This window comes from Dromaius novaehollandiae, chromosome 7 (genome assembly GCF_036370855.1).
Source record: "Dromaius novaehollandiae isolate bDroNov1 chromosome 7, bDroNov1.hap1, whole genome shotgun sequence".
NCBI lineage: Eukaryota > Metazoa > Chordata > Aves > Casuariiformes > Dromaiidae > Dromaius > Dromaius novaehollandiae.
Window position 1 is genome coordinate 32916147 of NC_088104.1, and position 16403 is coordinate 32932549.

The window sequence follows — 16403 nt, forward strand, 5'->3', positions numbered from 1 at the left end:
AATGACAAACAATGAAAGCCAAATATAAGTAACTAATCTACATTTCCTCAAAGTATACGTTGCCTCATGGCAACAAAGCCCATTTGGGTTCAAATTGCATCCTGGTGGTTTCATGTTCAGGATGTTCTGAGTTCTGTGGATGTTCTGAGTTCTGTGGAAAGGTGCTTTTGGTGCAGGAAAGCTGTTGATTCTTGTTATATTCTTTAATTTCTCTACATGACACTACCCTGAATGTGTCGTGCACGCACTCACTGGAAAACCATTCTGCATGTTTATGCAGAAGTCCCACAATACCTCCAAATGCTCAATGTTTTGTAAAGTTCTGAGAATTCCTCTTACTTTTCAGAGAAGAAATTGCAGCTTATGGTATTGCTGGTTTACAGGATTCTCCTGTTTCCAGCCACCTTTTTCTAAGTGTCGTTGGACAGAATGCTTCTCTTTACAACAAAGATAATATTTTGTACGATGAAGAATGCTGTTTCAATTTCATTGAAATTTTGTGAATTTGTTTTGAACTTGTTATCTTCAGGAAAACATACTGGATTTTGCTTGCTTGTTCCTGGAGAAAGTCTAAATAAGCCAATGAACAAAAGTATCCATTTTGGTTCTATTGCTCTGAAAACTTAGTGCTTCAACGCTTACAGAACCCTACATGCTTAGATATATATATTTTTTCTGCCTGGATGTGAAGGACAGATTATATTTATTGTTTGTATTTGTTATATCTGACTTCTCAATTGGCTCTTCCTTACTTTGCAGCTTCGCTCTGTCAGATGAAGCTTACAGATCTTTAAGGGACCAGGACAAAGACCAGTGTATTCTTATTACAGGAGAGAGTGGAGCTGGCAAAACAGGTAATAAACAGTTTTGGTCTTATTCAAACACATTTAAAGTTATTCATACCTTTTCTAGAAAGTGATGGTAGAGGCTGCAAGAATTGTGAGATATGGGTATCTTTTTGTGTCTGGCCGTTGCAGAAAATGGATGCTGTCATATTTTTTGCTGTATATAAATTAGTATTGTTCCACATCCTCGCCATGATGTAGTCCGCAGTGTCATTATTAGTATGCAAAGTCTTCAGTACCACTGGGTTGTGAAGGAGCATTGCCAGGGCCAGAATGCTTTTCAAGCTCTCTGCATGGTGTATGCAAAGACAGTGAAAACTGGACTCTTGCTCTCTTAGACTGGATGGCAATCCTTTGATGCTTTTACATGTTGTTTAATAAATGTATACATTTAAACTGGATCATGCTGTTTATCCAAAGAAAATACATAATAGCAGCTGATTACTTTGGAAATTTCATCAGTCTTTTGCATGCTGGGCTCAGCTACAAATCTGAGATTGGCTTGGGTACCAGGACATTCTGTTTCTCAGGCAAAACTGAAATTGTTTTGAAAATTACTGCTAATTTTTTAAATTGTGGAATGGTAGAAATGAAGCAAGGACTGCATAATTGCAGAACATTGTAGGCAGCTCTTAAAAAAGAAAAAAGCCCCTTATTTTCTGAATAACAGCTTAAAAGGTAGGAGAGTAGAGGTGACTTACAAGAGACGCAGCAGGTGACAACACATACATCTGTTTCCATGTCATTTAAGAGATTTTCTTTTGAGTTTGAGAAAATGTGTAGCTTTTATGCTTCTACTGAGCAAGACTAAAGGTGTAACTGGAAGCCGCCTTACAAGCCTTTTGTGAAAATGTGAAGTGTGGGGCTTTGTCCTTGGAGTGTCGAAGTTAATGGATTTGGTACCTTTTTTGGTGAATGGTGTCCTGGTTTTCTTTGTCAAATCAGTGGCTTCCAGTTGAGAAATCTTGTTACTTCCTCTTTTTTTTTTTTTTCAGGTCAAAATAATATGAAAAAGCCACTATTCAGTAAAAGCGTATATTAAAATAATTGAGTTTTTATTATGTTTTTTTTTTCTTGGAGTTGAAACTTTAGAAAGGAGTTTTATACTGATTGTTTAATTTCCTGCTTTTCCCAGGAACCATGAATTATCAAGCACCTCATACAGCTTAGGCCCGTATTTATTAGTATGTTTTTTCAACTGAAGGGTAAAGAAGTGGTTGAGTTTTTTCAACTTGTCTATTTATAGAGGAGATTCTGGTAGATTCTGATTTGTATATAGATTCTGATTATGTTCAGTAGCTTCCATATTGGACATAATAAGAATTTTTCCCTTTTTTTAAAAAATAAGTACAGAATAATGAAGCTAATATAAGAGTAGGGTTTGAAATTCAAGCCAGTAATGGACTCAGAATCTCAGATATTCCCTTTCTAATGTTTGATGTAACTGCAGTTGCTGAAATGGGTTTATTAGCTGAGAATGAATATTTCCATTACCAAAAAAAGGGGGGTGGGACAGGAGAAGCAAGGGCTCGTAGTTGAAGAAATAAACTCGAAAGCGCGAACTCCATGTAGCGCTGTTTTAGGATATGATTTTGGTAGCCAGAATGTGTGACATGTTTGGCCCAGAAAAATTGAAGCTGAACTGTCATCAGTTTTCTTTTCTTTTTTTTTTTTTTTTTTTAAGCTTTTATTTACTTCTAATTTTCTTCTGTATCACTGTATATTTATATTGATTATTGACTGGGCAAGAAACTGTGGTAGGTTGCCAGAATGAGCAGTCTATTTAAGTGGTTTTAGACATTAAGGTTGAATCTTAGATGATGATTTAGTTCCTGGCGTGTTCATTGGCTCAAGCTCGTAGTTAAAACAGAGTTCCTAGTAAAAGAAAGGACCTTTATTTTCTCTTTCAGCAATGTTCAAAGCCTGTTTCTAGCTTTATATTCTGCCAGCCTTTTACTTTAGTTCTGGATTTATCCTGATGTCATTGTGTGCGTTCTTAATGCGTATGATTTTATAATAGCTGATTTGCTGCTTCAGTGCTTTCTTCTCTCACATTGATTGAGTAGTTCTCCTTACAGATGTTGGCTGCTTTGGGAAATATGTCAAATCAAATAGTTAGAAACATTTGGGCATGTATTACCAGGAGGTTTTTTTCTCCTTTTACTGCTGCACGTCACCTGGAGTTTCTCAACACTGTTAGTTGTCTTTCTTCCAAGAAGAAGATTCACCATTTCCTCACAACCACTGCCAGTTTCAGACCAGCTGAGATCCTTTAGCAGATGCTGTTAACTAAAAATCTGAAGCATTTTAGTTGCCTTTTCAAGTAGATCTGTGGATAGTTTTTATGTGTTTTTTTTTCCAGATATGTGTGATTAGGTGGAAAAAGGAAGGAACTGGAGTAGATTCAGCTGTCTAAATTCAATGAAGAATAGATGTTGGGCAGGGAAAGCCTCTTTGCTCACAGTGCTCCTCTTAGCTATCCTGGTTTCAAAGGAAGGGCTGTTGAAAACAGCCATATCCAAAAGCACTGCGCTTTCTCTCTCATTGCACTGTGCTTTCAGATCGCAAACCAGATAAAACACCCCTGTGTTGAGGGGTTTGCTGTTTCTGCTTCCAATTTAAGCTGAAAAGAAGGGCTTACAGAAGGGTTTGATGTTTTTTAAAAGTGAATCTGAATTTAATCGCACCCCAAGGATCTTTGGCTATTTTTGCTTCGTGCCTGTGTGTTAGGCACAATGAAGAAAGTCCTCAGGAAATGTCATCCTTTTTATTAAAGGATCATGGTGGGAGAAAGAAAATGGCTATCTTCTTAAAAGCAGTCCAGACATCCTCAGAATTTGAAGGAATTTTGTAAACAATTTAATCTGAAAAGGCATGAAATATTGCAAGGGTCTAATTAATGCAATCTGGAAGAGGGACACATTGCAGACTAGACTTGTGCCCTTGACATTTGAAAGACAGGAGAGATGAGACTGTTCGCTTCCCTTTGGAGTGAAGGTGTCTTACATGACTTCTATTTAAAATCAGGGCGTTCTCTGTTAGGTTTGGGAGGTCTGCTATGCCTGTCCTTTCTGGTGCAGGCAAAATCACAGCTTTGACTCTCTGTCCCTCCCCAGACTAGTACATGTTAGACGTAATAGTCCAGTTTGAAATTCAGGAGTTTCAGACCTATGCATTTCTTTGACTGCTTTGATAATTGCAAGTTCTGGTTAAAACCATGATAGCAGGGAACTGATTTTAAAAAATGAGAGTTGGGTTTGAGTAATTGCATGATTAAGTGAGATAGGAGGTCTTATGGTCACATCTATAGTTCTCTCTGCTTGCTTGCATCCCACATTGCAGGTTTGCTCATTTTTCTCTTAAATAAAGGATAGTAATTTAATACTGGCAAAAAAAAAAAAAAAAAAGCTTAAATAGGAAAGAATGAAAATCCAAGGGATAATTTTTTGTTTGTCAGTTCTTTCTGAAAGGTGACTGAGAGGTTTCTTTTGAAACTTTTTTTATTACCATTGTGCTGAGTTGATAAGGATTCCAGCTGTTAGCAGCTACATTCTGTGTCAGCTGATATTTCATCAGATTTTGCTTTCTTGCATCATATTAAACATCACAGACTCTGTTTATAAATAAAATCTCCTGGCTGCCCTTTTTCCTAACCAGCAAAAGCATAACTTTTTTTTTAATATTTGTTACCATCTGTATGGGTGATTGACACTGACTATGGACCCAGTTTTGCCAGTCCGAATTTGTACCAGACTGTTGACATTTTGTACATATAAATTAGTTTCGTTTCTTACATGAATGCTTCAGTTTCTCTCAACGTTATACTTTGAAAGGGACTGCATAATTTTATGTGACCATGAATTATGATTATTTATTTACTTGTAGTTTACTTTAGAGTTGTAATTACATGTGTACAGCATGGTTTGTTTTGTGTTTACACTTGTGTGATTGTGTGTATGCTGGTATAAACTGGATTGACTTTTGTATCTTAAAATGCTTGGGCTTGTTTTTTCAGGGTAGATTAAAGGATCTTTAACATCTCAGCTAGAAATAATGTTCTTTCCTTATTGAACGCCTCTTATTCAGACTAAATGAAAAAGTAGCTATAATGTCCCATATCCACTGGTGGCCTTTTTAGCTCTGATGGGCTCTAGGTTTTAAGTCTAGTAGGGCTTAGCATTCGTCTACTGTTGTAATTGCATGGGTCCCATGGCAGGATGATACCCTTAGTCATTTCCAAATGGTACAACAGCACAGAAGAAAACTGAAATGAAACGTGATTACGTTTTTGTCTGACACAATGAAAATGTAAGGGAGATCAAGCCTCCACATCCTCTTATTACCTCTTTGCCAATACTTACCACTGTTTTATTTTGCTCTCACCCCACAGAGGCCAGCAAACTTGTCATGTCATACGTAGCTGCTGTTTGTGGAAAAGGGGCAGAGGTCAATCAAGTAAAAGAACAACTTTTACAGTCAAATCCAGTGCTTGAAGGTAAGATTCCCACAGAGCTTGTAGGACCGTATTACCTTCTGGGTGTATCAGCTTCCTTGATGAGCTGGTTTTGAAAACTGAATCTGCTGCCGTTTCATTGTTGTTTGATGTCCGAAACCATAAGAGATGCTTTATGTGAAGACAGCAACAAGATTATATAGTTATTCAGTTATGGAGAGGTTTTCTTAAAAAGAAAATTGTGTCTCTTATGAAGTGAGAGCTTAGGAATTTAGGTAACATTTCCCAGCTTCATCCCGCTTGCTCTCTTTGAGCGTAGCATTTCTTAGCTCTGGCTTTGTGGTGCTTGAATGTATCAAAAGATTTAACTTTACTTCAGTCCCTGTGATTCATTTCCTTCCAAAATATATTATTATAGTCTCTAGAAGACAAACAATTTGTTAAGTATTATTTTTCTTTTAGGAAAAAAAAGTGCAGAAATCTTGGATCTTGGAAAAAAATAAAAAAATCAGTAGGCCTGCCTGTTGTTCCCTAAGACTTACTGTTCCCTAGGTCTGGTGAAAGACCCAACTCTGTCAGTCTTTCTTCCTGGCCATTGCCTTTCCTGCTCTCCCATGAAAGACATTTTGATTGTCCAGGTTTTTTTTCTTGTTTTTAATTATTCTTTTTAATATGATGATGTGGGCTGCCAGAACAGGATTTTCATTTTTCCTACAGGTAGGCTGTACAGTCCTCAAAGCCTGCAGTTTTGTCCCATTTAATAATTGCCCCATATTAATTGCCTTCAGAAGTGCCTTGGTTAGAGTTGACTTATTTAGGTCTATTATGTTGATTCGTGGCTCTTTTTTTTTTTTCCACAGTTCTCTAAGCTATTGTGGTGCTAAGACTAATTCTTATGACTGCTATACAATAATTGTGCGTTATGGCCAGATGATATGCAGTGCTTATAAGACTACTAAGTGTCAACATTTTATTTATTGCTTAATAAACTATATGTATATCCAAGGATTTGGAGTCTGTGGAGAGCAAGCATGCGATGCATTATACAATTGGCAATGGGAAAAGAAATCAAAAAAGGGAGAGAAAAGCAAAAGTTAGCTGAGAGCTTTTAACTGGTCTGTTCATATGTGATCATTGACTGTACTCAAAAGTTGTAAGAAGAAAAGACTTGTACAGAAAGGACAAAATGTTAAATTTTAAGACTAATCGAAATGTTGGATGAGTCTGTCGTGCTGATCAGATACACTGCACTTCTGGCTGCATGGAGGGGTTGCAATCCGCCCTCGTTTCTGATTCACCGGGAAGAGTTATGGGTGGTTTCTGTTGCTGTTCTGCAAGGCAGGCTTCAGGCATAGGCAGAAGCGGAATAGGAAGCACAGGGGCTTCGGTAGCCACACCTGGGTTGCTCCCCAGGGACTGCCAAATTTATTGCATTTCATGCTAGTTCATGAATCCTTCTTTTAATATAAGAGGAGTACGCTATGCTCGCAGAATAGTGTCGTATTATTTTAAGGCATTATTCGTTCTATTTGGTGCCGCTGTGGTAACCGCTTATTTAGCTCTTTGGGAGGTAGGACACTGGTATATTCCATGGGGCCGCGGCGCAGGCCTGGCTACTTATGTACGTTTTAGGCAGAAATTAAGCATTTGTGGTTAGATTTGTTTTTCTCTGGTTACATAGTTCTGTTTCAGTCAAGCTGCCGTGCAAGAAAATGACATAAATATTACATATGTGTAATTTATCTTATGGGAATTTTTTTCTTTTTTTAACTGCAGTTGTTACTGTAAATTAACTTTAAAAACAATGAACTTCAGGGAAAACTGAGGAATGTGTCCCGCTATATAATGGAACGTTTGTATTTGATTCTGTGCAGTTATAAATGACTCTACTGTTTAGCTCTGCGTTTAAGAAAATGTAGCTCAGAGATTTGGTTGTTGAAAAGATGATTTATTACAGGGCATAAAGATTTTAAAAACAATTCTGTCACTTATCCTTGGCCTTCAGGAGCAACAAACTTTTCCTTTTGGCTTCTGTTCTTCGATCGAGAATAAGTCTACTCATGAAAGTTTGTTGAAGACTGAAAGCATATATTTATTTCTACCCAAAAAACATTGACTTGACTTGATCGTTGAAAATATATGATATATAAAAATAAATACTGTGATAAATAATCAAAGTCTCCTGTTGGGAGTAAGAGTACTACCATTAAAAAGTCAGAGGAGACACTCCAGTTTGACCACGTGCAGTGTAAGGCCTTGAATTGCCCCACAGTCCAAGTTTGTATCGCTGCATGCTCTAAGCTCGTGGCTGCCCATCTGAACCTAGCCTGGAAGAGTCCTTTCTCGGAGAGATTTTATTGTCAGAAAACTTGAGCTAAAGGAATTGAACCCAAATTTTATTCAAAAAGCAAGTTTAGGTCAAGCTGAGGAGAGTGTTTTAAACTTTCTGTGTAAACCAGGCGTATTTCAGCTGATTAATATGCTTAAACTAAAGTGAATGTTTGGAATGGTGTAACGAAATCAGTGTGAAAGCAGTTGTAAAACTTTCCCATGCAAACAATTTTTAAGTGCCATCCTGTAATTTCTTCATTTCTGGCCTCTGTCTTTTATCACCTTCAGTTCTGATAGCTCAGCTCCTTTGCTTTCTCTCAACTTTTCCTGGAGAGAAAGAAGTGATTCTTAGTATTTCTTATATTTACAGTTGTTTGGGTAGTAAAATTGTAAATGTGGTGATTCAAAACCCACGGATATATGCTGCATTGAGGTGCAGTTTTGGCTTGGAACAGTTTTGCCTTGTATGTTTCTGCCCTTGGCTTTTCCTATCAAGGGAGGTGGCAACGCCAAGCTGCCTTGGACTTCCGAAGGTGTTCTCTCGCTTGCCATAATCTCCGTCCATCCCCCGTGACAGAGAACTCTGCACTGAATGCAGTATTGTTTCTTAGGTGTCTATGATTCTTTTAAAAAAGTCATAACTTTTCACCATTTAAATACTATTTTACTGATAGTTTCACTGTTGTTATTTGTTTTCCTCTCTTGATAGCTTTTGGAAATGCCAAAACTGTGAGGAATGACAACTCCTCTAGATTCGTAAGTATTTTGTTCAAGGCTGAACTTGATTTCCTCATAGAAGAGAAGGCGATATTGTTGACTTTTTCTTTTTCCACCTTACACTAGCCATTAGGCTTCTGTAAGAAACGAATCATTTGGATACAGACCTTTTTTGTAGTTACCCAAAGGCCTTGGAGTTTGGAGAAGTCTGGTGGTCAGTAGCGTTCAGTGTTTTGTTTTGTACATTAAAGTGTGTTCTCCTTCCCGAAGACGTTAGTAGTTCATTATTAGCAGTCACCCATATTTGTAAAAGATGTCCAACTTCCTTGTCAAAAATTTTGTTCGTTTCTGATGTGAGCCTAAAGTTCTGTTGAGAATCATCGTAAAGTAAAACAAGCCAAATTTAGGAGCTGACAGTCTGTGGTTGGATGAAAACATAATTACAGTGCAGCTGGATTTTTTTAATTTTCTGGCACTGGTGGCTTTGTCAGAGACCATGTGCCTAGCAACTCTTCTGCTTAGCAAGTTTACCCTTCCGCATGATTTCATTTTCCATTTATATATATACATTTTTTTTGTTGTTAAAATCTCAATTCAGGTTCTTATTTAGTCCGCATGAAGTTTCAACCTGTGTTTACAACTTTAGTTTTAATGTAAATATTTGTTATGTTACTTTTTTACTTATATTCTTAATAGTCAACTGGTTAAATTGAGATTTTTAGCGTGAAACAGTGAAGAATTATAGGAATTGACAATTGGCAAAAAAAAAAAAAAGATGAAACTGCAGTTGGGAGATTCAAAAGTGTGAGTATTCATGGTCGTTTCTCCTGCTAAAATCAGAAGCTAGAATGCTACTTTGTAGTCTGCTCACTTGCGTGCAGCAAAGTCAAAAAGACTGAGATCCGTAGACAACAGAAGACAAATTAGTACACTCGTAAAACAGTGCATTGCAAGTAAAAGCCCATGGATAAAAGCCTGGGATATAATGACACTGGAGAGTGGCTTTTTCTTCCGCACGGGAGACCTTTCTCCCCTTCCCTTGTGATTCTCGAGGGTTGATATTGTTGTTTCTGTGTGGGTAGGAGTGTTCCTGCTGCGGCTGTCACTGCCCCGGCTCATGGCCTGAGCAAAGGGCCTTTATCACTGGCCCTGCAGTGTCCCACATGTTTAGGGAAGCAAGGTCAGGGCCAAAATGTGAGGCACTGCTGAAGACTGTAGAGAAATTTTTTGATAAAGAGGGTAGAAAAAAATGCAACTGTCAGAGATGAATGATGTGCTGCGGCAGGGAGGACGAGACAGCAAAGAAAAGAAGAGGTGGCTTTGAAAACAGAAGTCTTTCCAGGACAAAGTGCAACCAATTAGTACTTCCCCTTTCAAGTCCTTGCTTATAAATACAAAGCTAAAAATACTTTTGGAACAACCAACTGGCCCAGTCCTTGGGAAATTAAAATTTAATTATCTGATTTAATTTTTTATCTTAAAATTTGGATCAGTTCAGAAATAACAAGAAAGTACAAACACTGTTCTGTCTAGTCTGCCTCGGCTGCCAGCAAGGAGAAGAACAGAGTTTAAGTAGGAACTTAATAAGTCAATCTTGACAAAATACCCAGTAAATCAGATAATATCTTTGAGATGGTGAATATAAAGTGCTTGATTTTTATGTTCTGTAATAAAAATCAAAAAAGAAAGAAATCTCTTCTCAGTACAATGAATGAGGAAGTATAAACACAAGGCTTCCCTTTCCAGTCGATTGTTTCTGTCCTCTGTTAAATAAGCACCAGAGGACACTGAGATCATTTCTGTGCATGGTTTGTGCAATCTGTTTGAATTACTACCAGCAGTTCGTATCTTCCTAAACTTTCTCGCCAATATGAGCTGCACTGCCTTTGACTTTTACACTCAGTATGGGTCTATCCATTTTGTCATTGTTAAAAGTAGCTGTTAGTAAATAAAACACTTGTCATATAAATTAAAATGATGCAAACACACCAGAATGGTCTTCTGTGATGTGGAAAGTCAAACAGAAGTCAAGGAAACGCACTGCACCAGTACAGCTAAAAGTGAAATCGCTTTTGCAGTCACAGTCTGTTAATTGTTGCCTCTGGTCTCCTGAGTTACAAGGCAGAGAGTTCAGTAGGGAAAAAACCATCGCTTTCCCAGGGCAGATGCACACTTACGCACATACACGAGGCAATTACTAAAAACAATTGTTGCCAAACAGCTCTTAAATGCAAACTGAGAGACTATCATGGGATTGCTTTAATTCTTCATGCTGCTAGAAGATTTTACAGCTAGAAAGTAAGTCTGCTTGGAAGATAATTAACTTTGTTTCTTCCTGGATTCTTCCATTGATGAATATAGTAATACCTGAATGGCCATAAGTACTGTTTGGTGGTGTTAGTACACCGATGAAAGCTCATATAACACACTTGTCCTTAATATCATCAAAATTTTTTATATCCTTACAAAGCAAGCAAATTATTGTGTTGCATTACAAGCCCGATTAAAGCAATTGTCATGAAAATCTTTGGCTATGGTAACAAAATTGTCTTACAAGCTTTGCTTTTTAAAATTTAACAGAGTATAGAAGAGGTTGCCAGATTGCTCTCTTACCCTGTAAAAGTGACCAACTAACTTTTAAAGATTTCTTACACAGAATTTAAATTCTTGAAATATATTGCTTTCACAGGGGAAATACATGGATATTGAGTTTGATTTTAAAGGTGATCCGCTTGGAGGAGTTATAAGCAATTGTGAGTATTACTGTTTGTATCAGCATATTAACAACTTAAAGTGCTTTATTCAGAAAGGAAAATGGTTAAATTATTGAAAAGATGGATATGCTCATCTAACTGAGTCCATCTCCATTGTGTGATAAAATCTGTTCTGCTTTTTAATTTTTATATTTGTTGTTTTGGTGCTGATTAGAGTACCTTAGAGTAAGTGAAAACACGCTTGAAGATGCAAGTATGAACAGTAAGTGTATTGTGTTGTTTTGAAAGGTCATGAGTAAAGAGCATGCGTCCATATGTTGCCTCTGAAGGTGGCTGTGGATGAATGAGGATATCTGAGACCGTTTTTGTGCTTGAATCTCTGGGTTCAGTTGTGTCACATCATTTGATGTGTCAGGTATTTATGTTAGATGCTGGCTGAGATATGCCGTTTTGTAATTAATGAGAGTCACGCAAAGTATGCTCGAGATTGCCAGGAAATGGGTATGTTTATTTGAAATCAAAGCAGTCCATGCTAATTTTAACACACCCCGTAATCTGGGAAAAGGCTTAGAGTGAGAGAGGATCTACAGCTGTTGGGTTTAGGAAGGCAAAGGTGGCCTTAGGATTCTGTTCCTTGAAGTAAGGATACTTCTATGAAAATTGTAACAATCCAGACATTTTAACCAGCCCTCTGTTGGGAGGAGAAAGGCTGTGAACTGAGCACCAATTCAGGATACTTTGGGTCGCTTTTCTTTCTAGAGCTTAAATGCAGCTTTTTAGAGAAATTGCTCTTTTGTGCTATATAAAGCTGTTTGGTTTTTGTATTTTTAAACAGGGGTGGAAGAGGGCAGTGAGTGACTATACTAGGTGTCACTGACCTAGCCTTGACCTCTCTTCCTCCTCAGCCAAATCCATCACTGTTTCTAAAGGTCAGCTTTTGGCTCCATTACCATGTTACTGGTCATGAAATAATGGGAGTCTTCCAAGGTGAACAAAAGCTGAACTTTCCATATGTAATACAAACATTTTAAAAAATTGTGAAAAGTTCTGCACATGGATGTCGTAGTTTGTTTTGGCATAGGTCAGACAAAGTAGTTTCTTGCCCAGATCACCTTTTGTAGCTGTTCCTGGAGCAGCACGGTATTTGAGATACAGTAGATCCTGAAACTAAAAGAAGTAACTGTTTAGCTGTTTATGGCTACCTATAAACTTTGATGTTTTGCAGTTAAAGAAATTTGAGGCCAAACATAGTGAATTCATCAATAATTAAATTTAGACAAAAAACATTTCAGCAGGCTAACTCTGTGTGTGTGTGTGTGTGTGTGTGTGTGTGTGTGTGTGTGTGTGTCCATTTGTCCGTCCATTCAGAATAGCTACAAAAAAACAAAATCTCCTTTGTGGAATGGGCATTGAACAGTTTTTCTGTGAAAATACCGTGCTGAGTCATCTAATAAAAATACTCTGTCACATCAAAAGGAGATGCAAATAGTTACTCTGTAGTTTGCCTGCCTTATAAATCTTTGCAAATTGTAATTGTAATGTTGCATGAAATTATAAAGAAGTGATGGTATATATCATCAAGGATAGACTTAAATTTAGATGTGCCCAGAAGATTCCTATTGTAGGCATTCTGCCTGTGTTCTCATGTTTTCTAGATATCTAATAACAAGAACATGACTATAGATTAGAAAATAAAGACCTGACGTGTAAGCCTTATTGTGCAAAAGATGCTCCTTGTTGAACTGTGAAACACTTCATACTAATGCAGTATGTCAGAGAGAAGTACTAAGTTCCTGTAACTGGCTGTTAATGCATCTCATTTTTGCTTCAAGTGCTTTAATGTTCAACAAATGTGATCATCCATCCATCTCTCTTTAAATACTTGGTTTGAATTCTTTACAATTTTAAAGTGACTTTTTTTGTCCTCCCTTAGATTTTTCCACACTTCTGGCATCTGCAGCACTGCATTTATTTGGATGAGAAATTTCTATTATGAGGTGTTACCATTCTAGAGATATCAAGGGGCTTAAATTCTTTTACACCACTTATTATTTACTCCAGTTTTAGTGAAATGTAGGATTTGTCTCCTTGCTTCATAAGGGAGGAAATCAAGTAGTGCTGAAGTTTCCTATCCTTAGAAGGAGAAGTATGATTGGCTTGTTAATAAAAATTTTTCACTTTTTGAACATCTTTCGGTTCAGTGTTAACATCTTGTGAAGATGATATCATAATATTTTGATAACTTTAATAGTTGTATCTGATGAGCCTGATTTCCAAACACCAGTGAAGCTAGTGGACTTTTTGGATCAGAACCTGTGCCATCAAGCTGTGTTTCTTTCTGTGAGTGCCTGGAAGCAGACATGTTGAAGGTCTGGTTTATTTTGGTAGCAAGGAGGATGATGAAAATAAGCTACTAATTTTATCAGATTGTTTCAGATAAGCAGAGAACCATCAGGCTACAAGACCATATTGGAAATGCTCTCATCTGTCCTATTCTGAATGTTACAAATCTCTGTGAAAGGCTAGTCAATCCTATTTTATCTATGCTATTGCAAGCTCTGCAGAAAGAAAACGTAGGGCAGCTTGTATAGTCATTAAAGTATTCCTTCCATCTGAACTCCAGAAATCCAGCAGTGAAGATGTCTGACCAAATCACGTTCTTGGTAAGCCCAGTACTCCAGAGGCACAGAGTTTTGTTAGGTGCCAAAGGAGTTTGAAGTGTGCTCTGTCTGCGACCCCCTTAGCGAGGGGCTGCTCCTGTTGTGGCCTGCACAGGGCCAATTCTTGTGGTGCTCATGAGCGAGCTTTTATTTTTTAGGGATAAGGATTCAGCTACAAAGAAGCTTTTCATAGGATGGAGCCAGAGGGTGAAATTATCATGGCAAAGCTTGCTTCATGTATGTCCTGTCCGGCTTCACAGGAATGGAAATGTCCACTGACTTCAGTAGGAGCTGATAGATCTGAAGTATGTTTCATGTGCCCGAAATGGAAAGGGAAACCTTTGGAGTAAAATTAGAACATAGATAATAAAACGGAAGGGATTGTAATGGTAGAGTTTTGTAACACTTATTAAGTTAGACAGATCTGGTATGTTCCCAAGCTGAAGGTAGTTTTAAATTTGAAGATTATAAATTACATATACACTTATTACCCATACATTACCTAGCTGCTTAGAGCTCCTGAGAGCACAGACTTGTGATGCGTTTGACACGTCCTATCCGTACCGTCACACAGAGAAACTACGAGCGCAACACTTGCACTGAGTGTGATTTATCCAGCCTCAGAGTATATTGCTTTGGTCGACAATTTTTTTCTCCTCTAGACTTCAAACAAAAATGATTTTAGATACTGTATGTTGTACTTGTTGATCACGTGTCTACCTTAATTGAGGCATGAGGGTGAACAAGAGGGTAAAGACTGCTTAGTAAGCTGCAGTATTTTGTAATTTAGTAAGTTTGAGTCTTTTGACTGTTCCCTTTCTGTCAGGGTTGAGGGAGGGTCTGGCTTGTTTTGGTCAACTGTGGGAAGCGCTGGAATTTCCTGCCCTTGCTGGAAGAGAAGGTGTATAGTCCTAGTGCTAGCTCTGTCAGCCCGTGCACGTGGCCAGCCTGGCTTTTTCCAGCATCACCTGTGTCAGGGGCGTGGGCCTGGAAAGCACAGCGTATTCTGTTAAGCTCTCCTGAACAGTAAACGCTTGCAGTGTTGTCCTCTGTGCCTGTAAACATCCCATCGCTGCTGTGTAATAAACAAAGTACAGGTGCTGGTGCCCTGTTAACTGTGGGCGTCTGCTTTAAAATACTTACAAAAAAGTACCTTGTATTAAATGTTCTCTGGTAGAATACAGTATGGCATATACCTGCTCTTTGTGCCCTCCCAAGTGGGGTTTCCCATACTGCTGGTTGGATGCAGCAAACAGGCTTGTGAGAGCTTATACTAAGGGTTTTTTTTTTTTTTTCAGAGGACTTGTGAAGAAAGGCACTTGGTGGGTTTGGTAATTAACCTGCTTTCGCCTGGCTATAATACAGTACTATGGAAATAAAATACAGAAACCATCAACACTGTTCTTTATTTTCCCTTTTATTAAAACTATCATGTTAGTGGGGATGGGAGCAGGAGAACAGAGAGCAATTGTTTCTTTTCCACCTGTAATAACAGCATAATATGTATTTCATGTAAAATTGAGTATGCTTGTTATTAAAGTAATAGGTGTTAATTGCAGTAGTTTGTACAGCTCTGGAATATGACTGTTTACCCACAAATGCAGCGTCTGCTTTGTACTCAAGGTGATGTTTGTGTGTGCACTGGGTTAGTTAATTGTGACTATTTTTGTGCACACTAAATTTTATAGAAAGCATGGATCTTACTATATTTTACCCAGAATATTTGTAAATCTTAAATTTTCACATTTCAGCTGGAAGATATCTAGCTTTTTAGCATTAGGTGATCTTTCCTAATCTGCCTAAGCCCTTCAAAGATTTAATGATTAACTAGAAGATAACAGTGATGCATATGAAGCACCATGTATGTAATGCCTGCTTCTGAAAAGCCATTTTTAACCAGCACAGTGTATTTAAAGTCCAAATGACAGGTTTTGACTATCATGAAAAAAAGGTCCTTATTTTTCTGCTTTCTTCAGAAACAGCATGAAAGAAAGCCATGATCTTCATCTAAAGCAACAACATTTATGTTAGCAATGCGTTAACGATAACTTACTCTTCTTTAAAACTTGTTCCTTCACTTTAAAAAACAAAAGTAATTGCTCATTTACTGAGAAATCAACTACTCAGGCTGTTGATTTTAGTTATATGGTTGTCGTTAGTAATTTCCTTTGCTCAGGGAAATATTATGTAGGATTTTTACAACTAGACATTCTGGAAAGAGATACTCTTTCTCATTTATTTTTTAATCTTAATTTGTTTCAGCTTCTCCATTAGTGTTTCATTTAGCACAATTGCTACCTTTTACACAATTGTCTTGCTTGCGTTAGGAAGTGTATTTAAGAAATACCCTAAATATTTTGATTAGCTTATTTTTAAAGGTCACTTGTCACTTGAGCAATCAGAATTTAATACTTTTAAAACTATGTAGTCATTGTTTTTCACTGTATATACTGTCCGTCTGGTAGATTTTCATTGTCTGATGCAATTTTGCATTGTTTCATTCAAGAGAGTATCATTACAAACTTGGTGGGAATAATACAGAAAAAGCTCTTGAGAAACCACTCCTGTGTTTTCTTTGTCATCAATGACACTTTTGACAGAAAAGAATCAAGGTGGGAAAACAGGAAACAATTGTTTTCACATAACATAATGTGGGTATAGAGATAAGCTTCTGTGATTAGAA

The 16403-nt window shown here is 37.5% G+C and overlaps 1 protein-coding gene across 5 annotated transcripts in view; it reads left to right on the forward strand.

Annotated features, from left to right (window-relative positions):
- MYO1B (myosin IB) overlaps positions 1-16403 on the forward strand; it is a 118129-nt gene that overhangs the window by 49507 nt on the left and 52219 nt on the right. For all 5 annotated transcript variants that reach the window (XM_064515106.1, XM_064515109.1, XM_064515108.1 and 2 more), the window contains 4 exons: positions 760-854; positions 5236-5340; positions 8339-8385; positions 11036-11099. In XM_064515106.1, the coding sequence (XP_064371176.1) occupies positions 760-854; positions 5236-5340; positions 8339-8385; positions 11036-11099 (311 nt within the window). The remainder of the gene's footprint in view (positions 1-759; positions 855-5235; positions 5341-8338; positions 8386-11035; positions 11100-16403) is intronic.